At 35.3% G+C, this 9,264-nt stretch overlaps 2 protein-coding genes across 2 annotated transcripts; both read right to left on the bottom strand.

Annotated features, from left to right (window-relative positions):
- Positions 1-4,170: 4,170 nt before the first annotated feature.
- On the bottom strand, positions 4,171-5,796 carry LOC141641299 (protein FAR1-RELATED SEQUENCE 5-like). Its single transcript, XM_074449970.1, has one exon. It carries the CDS (start codon positions 5,794-5,796, stop codon positions 4,171-4,173), a length of 1,626 nt encoding a protein of 541 aa, XP_074306071.1.
- A 24-nt stretch (positions 5,797-5,820) lies between these two features.
- On the bottom strand, positions 5,821-6,441 carry LOC141641298 (protein FAR1-RELATED SEQUENCE 5-like). Its single transcript, XM_074449969.1, has one exon. The coding sequence runs from the start codon at positions 6,439-6,441 to the stop codon at positions 5,821-5,823; it is 621 nt and encodes a 206-aa protein (XP_074306070.1).
- Between the last annotated feature and the right edge of the window lie 2,823 nt (positions 6,442-9,264).

Below are 9,264 nucleotides of genomic sequence, written 5' to 3'. Positions count from 1 at the left end.
CTAATCCCGCCCGCCTCGATAGAGGCCTCTACTAATGATTAGGGAGTTTATTCATACTTGATATATCGTCGGCTATATGCATGCAATGCAACATCCATTGTTTTGTTCCTAGCATGTGAAAATTAGACTAAGTCGGTTGACACGTAATTAGCAAACAATTGGGTCGAAGTTGGATTTAAATGTTGATTACATGTGAAAGCATACAAGCAATAAAAGATACAAAGCAATAATTATAAATTACAATAATAGAAAATTACATTAATTACAAAGCATAAGGCGATTTATGTCGAAAATACCTTAAAAACGGATTATTTGATAAAAAGGAATAAAAGAACAAAACACGACAGATCAGAAGGTGATAATAAGAATATTAGTTGAATTAATACGTAAACTAATTAAACTACGTCAAGGCAGAAAAGGAGTTCAGAGACAGAACTCATCCTGGAACAGGCGCAGCAGACACTGCGCCCTTTGGAAGAGGCGCGGCGATTCTTTGCGTCATTCAAGGGTGAGTTCTGGCTGTGAAGCCGGAACTGCAAGTCGTTAATGTTAATTGGTAAATTAACGGATTGATTTGATAATATGACTCGGATGAAAGTAATTAATGGATTATTTACATGCGATTAAAGTCATAAAAACAGTAAAACATGGATGAGACGGAAACTAACGGATTAATTATGTGAAGGGTCGATGTTAATGAATAATTAATAAACTAACTAACTAAACTAATTATACTAAACATGACGAATATATGAATATGGATGCAAATATATCAATGGTAAATCCTAGAAACTCGATATGATGAAATTGAACTTCTAAAACTCGAATTGAATATTAATGACGAAAACCCGCGAATATTGGTTATAAGGGATTTAAGTCGGAACAATGATGAATTAAACATGTGAATTAATGATGATGAATTAATATACATATGAATTATTAAACTATCATGATGAAGAATTAATGATTTAACAAGACAAAAGAAATATTTTTGATACGAATTACAGAGGACGGAGGAAGAAGAAAAGAAGCAGAATCGGCGGCCCTCACGAAGAGGCGCAGCAGTGCTGCGCTCCTTTGAAAGAGGCGCAGCGATTCTTTGCGTCTTTTCTCGACGTCATCTACCGTAAATCCGCAAAAAAAGGTTTTAAAGACGGCTTTAGAAATCGGTTTTAATTAGATGTTTTCGACATAAACCTTACAATGATGATACGATAAGATAAATAACAATAAATAAAGAGGAATTATTACACCCTCAGACTTACATGTTGACGGAACGAGATGAACTAAGAAGATCGATTAGTGAATGCTCGACGCGAATGCAAGGAAAGAATGCCCTCGTGAGAGGAAAACGATTTTAACAAGTTGATTAATTAGATTGATTGAGTGTAGTGGTCAAATTGGTCGGTCATGCAACGGGAGAGGTGGTACCGGAAAGATCCGAGCTTACGTGGTCGAAGGTTCAAGCACGTAGGCGCCAATTAGTAAGAACGAAGTCTAGAATGCAAAGGGAGAAGAGAAGGGCGGACACTCGCGTGAGAAATATGAGGAACGAAGGCTCCTATTTATACTAAACACGCGGAGGTTTAGGGTTTCGGAGACTCTTTGGAAGTGAATCTCGGAAAGATATAAAAAAGATACGTAAATCATGCAAAGAAGGGCCGGGGAAGAGGCGCAGCAGCCCATCTGCGTCTCTTGGAAGAGGCGCGCAAGACTGCGTCTATTCCCGTGGAGGTTTCCTCCTGTTTAAGAAAGATTTCCGTGTTTTAGTTATGGTAGGACGGAATTAATTCGATTATCTTTAATATCTTACGTAAATATTACGGGATATTATTTGCCAAAAGATAAAATTTGAGAAATATGGAATAGAATTATCCGGAACATTCCAGAACATTCCGACTCGGGATTTAACAGCTATCAGAAAATGGAGACGGTTTTTGACCCGGACTCCGAATGTACTCTAATTACTGCCAAAACGACCGTATCGGGACGTAGATGACAACTAAGAGGCTGACATTAATATTTGAGCAATCACTTGACGATAATCTTATGAACTGTCACAAATCGTTCCGCATACCAAACATGCGGCCCAATCATCACCGGGTGATTTGCGGGAGGTGCAGAAACGAGGTGTCTACACGACGATAATTAGAACCGTTCGTCAAATGCAAATTCCGACAATGCCAAAGTGCTTAAACACGAGCTTACAAGAAGATTGAGTACTCATATGACCCATTTCCAAAATCGTTTGCCCAATTTTCACAAGAATCGCCATTTTCCCCGATATGCCCTTATTTCGAAATAAAAGGTTTTTACATGGTTTAAACTATTTTTAAACATTTCGAAACTATCAAAATAAATAATTTACTTCAAAATATAATAGAATTATATTTCATTGAATTATTATTATTTCATATACATTAATATTAAATTCAACTTGATTAATAAATTACTTTCGCAATATAATAACGGTCCGAAATTACGGGGTGTTACAGATTCAAGTCCATTGAGATTTTACATTAGTACATTCGTGCTTGTAAGTTCACTATTTGATTCTTTCTAAAATTTATAATACTATTTATGTATGTGTTGATATTTGTTTGTTATATTTTAATCTTTTTTGTGCTTCTAGATTGTGTTTACTGATTATAGGAAGAATAAAAGCGATGAGAGTAGGTACAAATTTTTCAAAAATGCAATGAATAATGAGTTGAAGCAATTTTCCAGGATTTCATTGAAATCTGTTGACATGGTGATTTCTTTAAACCTTAATTCAATAATTAGTACTTTTATTTATCAAGTCTAATCAATTTTTTTTCCTACTTGTTAGTTTTTCTTTCCGGTCGCATTGAACGCACCTTATTATCTCATGGTGTTTGACTTGAAGACCCCTGCATTTTACCTTATTGACAATTGGCTTACTCGCGCCAAAGTTGAAAACTGTTATGGTGATACTCCCATGCTCGTGGTAAGTGTTTGCGTAACGATCTGTTTGCACAGGTTTTTTGAGAGAGGCTGCCGCATTTCTGTATATTTTTATGCATGTTGCCTTTGCAATAGGCTGCCGCATTTGGGAATTTTTTGAAAGAGACCAGAGACACTTATTCTAAAGGAGTTGTGGTGTGTAAGCTTACTCCCGTTAGGATTAATATGCCTTGGAGGACAACTGACAATGTTGATGATTGCGGAGTGTTTACCATGAGACATATGGAAACGTTCATGGGTGATCCAAAATGGAAATGTGGTCTTAAAAAGAATGACGTAAGGGTTCATTTATTTAGTTTTGCTTATATTTTGTTGACTGATTATTTCAATTATTGAAAATAGTTTTATTCAAACTATTCTATACATATAGGTTGCAACACTTTCCAAGCTGAGAGACAAATACGTTTCGACTTTGCTTCTTTTTGATGGGAACGAATTGTCTACAGAAGTTCTTCTTCGAGCAAAACACCATCAGAACCAGGTTCAAGGACTCCAGGTTCAAGGAGTCGGGAAAGATGGTGAAAAATGTGTTGATGATTCTAATGAAGCATAATCCCTAGTTTAGGCACCATATGAATTAAGTATCTTTTGTTAGCACTTGTTATCGCATACCCTATGGTATTGTACTGCTGTATACACTATGTGAAAGGTGGCCACAACCATGTAATCATGTAATGTGATTTTTCAGAAAATTTCTCAAGCATTTGGTGTTTGACCAATTTCTTTGTTTTCGTTTGGTATCTGAAAATTTCTTTTGTTGAACCAATTTCTTTATTTTCTCAAGCATTTGGTGTTGGATTTAACAAGGCAGCCAAATAAGAGACATTCTGGGGAAGTGAGGCAATCAAATACGGGATTTCTGAAAACAAAGCAAACGAATACAGGAAAGCACAATAAAGACTATCAGACATTAAACAGTATACCTATATGGTATACTGAATTATATTGCGACCATTTGTTAGAATGAACGTGGGGTATTCTGAACCTGTAGCACAAATTTTCTGAATCTTTCATACATAAGTTCTGAACCTTTCATGTATATATAATAACGTGTAATGTGGCTTTGGAGAATGAAAATATACATGTAATATATAAGATTAAAAGCAATTTAGAGTCATAAATCATCTGTAGAACATCAATTAAAATTATTCAAAGCTTTTAGAACTCTTGTTCGGCCATTGACAATCAATCTTCATCATCTGAATCTTCATACTGTGAATCTGATTCTTCAACCGTTTTAGAAGATGTTCTTGAGTTGTGACCTTTTTTCCCACAAGTCTGGCATACTCTTTGTTTTTTCCCGCTTTTCTCGAGCGCTTTTAGAACACTTGACTGAATTCGCTTACCACTCCCTTTATTACGTGATTTTTGTGGAACTTGTATGTTTATCTCTTTAGGAATGCTGCACCCAACATACCATTCCATTTCCGACATCGTGTTGAGGATTGGTGGCTCGTTGCTTCGATGTTGCTTTATCTCCATTTTGACTTCTCTAAGTTTATCTATTAACATTTGTATGTCTTTCTTATTTTCTTCTGTAAGGCTGACACAAGAGTACATTTCTTCCCAAAGCTCATTTGTCATTCTTTTTTTGTTGTCTGATTTCCCAACATCCTCCATTTTATTGCCATGCTTATCAAAGACGGGCTTCATCAACGCATTCTTCGTCCATCTATTAAGAATATATATGTCTGGAATCCTTCTTATGTTCTTATGCTTTAAGACCCATATGACATGCTTACATAGCATACCCATTCGTTGATACAAACAACAACTACAAGTGATTTCTTCTCTACTTGCTGTAAATGCAACTTCCCACGACTTTCTTTCTCGCTCTATGTCGTTGATAATATATACCTCTGTGCCGTCCGTAACATGTACGTCCACCATGCCACAATTGTACACTGCTGCACATAACTCATTCTGGAAATCCTTAAAAGTTGCATGCGTGTAAAATTCTGAAGCGTGTTTTTCTAACTGAACTGGAGTTTTCAGTGGAGATGTTGAGTGTTTATTTTCCGAGTTCAGTTTTGATTGTTTGTGGCGTTGTGCATCCATTGCACTCTCAAAAGACATCCATAATTCAACAAGAGTCGCATGAGGTGTAAGAAAACGATCGAAGAAACTATTTTCACTCTCAGATCTTGATGTCACCCTCATAATACCCGCCATAAATATTTCTCTAAAATATGCAGGAACCCAATCCTCTTTAATTTCGTAGAGAGACGAGAACCAAGGATGGTCTACCAAATCATAATCAATCATGATATTAGCCCAAGCTTTTTCAAATTCATCAGGTTCACAATGATTGTTCCAAACGCATGCATTTAAACGCTTCTTGAAATCCTCGTCTTGCCATAAATACGCATCAACTTTTTCACGAAGTTTCTTTATAATATGCCACATGCATAAGCTGTGAGATGTATCTGGAAATACTTCTTCAATTGCTGGTTTCATAGAAGGACATTGATCAGTTATAATTGCTTTAGGTGCACAACCCCCCATTGCGTCAAGAAATGCTTTGAACAACCATGTATATGCTTCAATGCTCTCGTGTGATAGTAGCCCCGCTCCTACTGTTACACACCTTTTATGTTGATCAACAGCAGTAAATGGTACAAAAACCATGTCGTACTTATTTGTACGAAAGGTGGAGTCGATGGAAAGCATGTCACTTAATAAAGCATAGTTTTTCCTAGATATGGTGTCTGCCCAAAACAGCCCTGATTGACACTGTTTTTCATCAACTTCGAAGTCAAAATAAAACGTGCTACACGTCTCTTTTTTTTGAGAAAAATTATCTACCACCATTTGTGCATCAGACAAACCAATGTACTATTTCATATCTCTCACAAAGTTCTTGAAATCAGTCTCGGTAGCACCAACATTACTATAACCTCCCGACAACTCTTTCCAACCTCTAAATGCTTTTACTGGCCCTATCTTTAACCGTGCTGCTTTTACAACAAAGGTCTTCTGAATGGATGTCATTTTCCTGTTTTCCTTCATAAACAACATTGATGATGGTGATGCTAGAATATGGTTGTGTCCTTCATGGAATCCAGTAACCTTATACTTTCCATCTACTTGCAGCGAAAATTGTACCATAGCTTCACATTCAATACGAGTAATCAACCGCACACGATCTGTTTTTTTATCTTTACTCTCCTCCCTTGTTCCAGCCTTGTTGCATAACACTCTCCTCAACGTAAATACTTCAGCATTTCCTTTTTTCCTTTTTATTGTACCCAATCTAGTCTGAAAGCCACAATGTTTTGCATAATCTTTGTAAAACTGAACTCCTTCTTCTATGGTATTGTATAAATCTCCTAGTTTAGGTTTCTTCTCATCTACGCATGGTGGAAAGTACTCCTCAGGTTGTTCTGGTAGAATAGTGCAAATTGGTGTAGACAATAATGTCGAAATCGCTGTACTAACTTCATCATTTGCTTCCATTTAATCTGCACAATTGGAAATTAAAAATATTAGTACACACCATTGTTACAATCAATCAAACGTTTTATGAATCTATGATATATAAGTTCTGCACATTTACTATAAATGTTTTGTTATTTTACAAAATTACCAGTAATTTGCCAAAACCAAATTAGAAAAAATACCATACAACATTGAATTCAACTGGGTACATTGTTTCACTACATGAGGTCCACTATAAAGTAGTTACAAGTACAAATTAGGTGGAGTATCTCACACCCAACCCAGTACAAATTTTCTGAACCTACAGTACAAATTTCCTGAACCTATGGTATTTATTGCTGAACACTACAAAGAAGTACAAATTACATGGAGTATCTCACACCCAACCCAGTACAAATTTTCTCAACCTACAATACAAATTTCTTTGACCCTATGGTATATATTTTCTGAACCTATGGTATATATTTTCTGAACAACTTCTATAATACACATCATCTCTAATAACTAATCTTCCAACTCTGATCTTATAAAATTTGTTCAGAAAATATCCACACAATCAATCAAATATCTCTTTATGAATTTATGAAAAAATTCACACAATCAATCAACTCTGATCTTATGAATTTAAGATAACAATTACTGAATCCGTACAATTTCATCAATCAAACACCAATTCATTTAACCAATTCATGAATCTAAGCTAACAAATAATCAATCCGTACAATTCTTCAATCAAATAACAATTCAATCCACAAAAAAAATCGAACAAGTTTAATTAGTTGTTTACCTGGATATAATCGATTACTTGCTGTCAATTACTTTGATAATCTTCTATGCAATTGGTTTAATCATCCTTGTTTTTCGATTACGAAGAAAATTTGTGTTGTTTTTTGGGTGGATTTGTAATTGCAGTGACAGGGTTATGAAATTTAGGCGTTTTTGACATTAAACAGTGATTTTTGTAATAAGAAAGGCAAGCTAATTAATTTTGCGCGCGTTGATATATATATATATATATATATATATATATATATATATATATATATATATATATATAATGGTCGGTATCCGGTGAGAACCACCCATATAATGAGAACCATGAGAACCATTTAACAACCCTTGGATCTAATAATACACAGAGATTAACTTAACCAAACCCCAATCTTTTTTCGCGCGTCCACCCCAAACCCGCGTAATCTCAGTCATTGTCTAATTCTGCTTCTCTCTCTTCAACTCATCTCGTCGACTATCAAAACCTTCTACCATCGCCTCTTCCATAATCAAACCTTATCTTTATCTACAATCGAACGATAAACTTTTCGACAATCAACCTTTCGACGCTGCTTCAATCAATGAAGCCTTTAAATTCGAGGTAAAATTTCGATCTTGATGGTTATTTGTTGTGAAATTAGTTGAATTAGTCGATTAAATTAGATTGTTCGTGAAATTAGGGATTGATTCATCGATTAGATTTCTGAATTGATGAATTATGCTTCTGAATTTAGGGTTTCGTCAATTACATTGGGGAAACTGAGAAATAGGGTTAAGGAATTCGAGAAATTACCTAAATTTGTTGTAATCATGAAATTAGGGTTTAATTCGTCTATTAAGTTTCTGGATTGATAAATTATGCTTCTGAATTTGGGTTTCATGAATTAAATTAGGGAAACTGAGAAATTAGGGTTGGAGAAATTGAAAAATCACCTACATTTGTTGTAATCAGGACACTGGAAACCGTTTATGTGCATCAAGTTCCTGTTTAGGCGCATCAAACTATGATTTTGTGAATCAAGTTGGCTTAATTGAGAAATTAGGGCTGGAGAAATTGTGAAATTGCCAACATTTGTTAAAATCAGGGACTAAATTTCATGAATTATACTGTTGTATTGTTGCTTACTTAATTTTTGACATTTCTTGTTGCAGCAATAATGACAATGACAACTGCTCAATACTATCACAAACTTCTTCAAATGTCATTACAAACGAAGGAGTGACTGTTGAAGCTAATGCATGTCAGCCTATATTAGAAATATCTGCAATAGTAGTTGAACATGATGTGGATGAAGTTGTGACTTTCGAATTTGTTGAAGGTACAATTCTGTTTATCCTAAAGTTATGAGTTTCATGGTTATCTTAGTTATTATTGTAAAAAAGTTGGTAGCCATCCCAATTCTTGGTTGTCTAACTGGTAACTGCTTGATGTTTTCAGCTTTTTTTTATGCAATTAGGCTTAGTTTTTAGGATACCCGTCCTCTGTACATGCATGAAATAAGGTTAAGTGTGCATGAAATAAGATTCAATGTGCATCAAATAGGGTTAGAACAGTGCTGTAATTGAATGTTTATGGTCAGGGGGAGTGTACTTGGATTATCCAGTAACACAAATTTGTAAGAGTGTAATTCATATTCTTTTTTATCCCTCATCTTTCTTCCTTTAATTGCACCACATATGCAGATATCATAGTATAGGAGGCAGCAGAAGGTTCTTCAAGCCACACGAATCGGGTTTTTGAGTGTCTCATCCATCTTAAGCCTGTTATTGGTATGCTATTCGATAAGCTTGAACTAGGTGTTGAGTTTTATGAATCATATGCAAAAGAATGTGGGTTTATGACTAGATTAAGCTCACAAAAGTCTAAAAAGGGTGTCGTTACGCATAAAAAAGTTGTGTGTAATAAGGCTGGAGTATGTGAAGCGAAAGGGAAAAATCACCGGAGGCAAAGAACTAGGATAGAATGTCCTTCTTGTATTAAATTTAAGCGAATTTTGGAGGAAGGTCCTAATATGGGTAAATACCAAATTTATGGTTTTCATGAAGGTCATAATCATATGCCACAAACAC

This window comes from Silene latifolia, chromosome 2 (genome assembly GCF_048544455.1).
Source record: "Silene latifolia isolate original U9 population chromosome 2, ASM4854445v1, whole genome shotgun sequence".
Taxonomy (NCBI): Eukaryota; Viridiplantae; Streptophyta; class Magnoliopsida; order Caryophyllales; family Caryophyllaceae; genus Silene; species Silene latifolia.
Note: the sequence above shows the minus strand (reverse complement) of the source record. Positions and strands in the feature narration are given on the sequence as shown.

Coding starts and splice junctions, on each gene's coding strand:
- LOC141641298 (XM_074449969.1), bottom strand. CDS start 6,441: ATGGAAGCAAATGATGAAGTTAGTACAGCGATTTCGACATTATTGTCT.
- LOC141641299 (XM_074449970.1), bottom strand. CDS start 5,796: ATGGTGGTAGATAATTTTTCTCAAAAAAAAGAGACGTGTAGCACGTTT.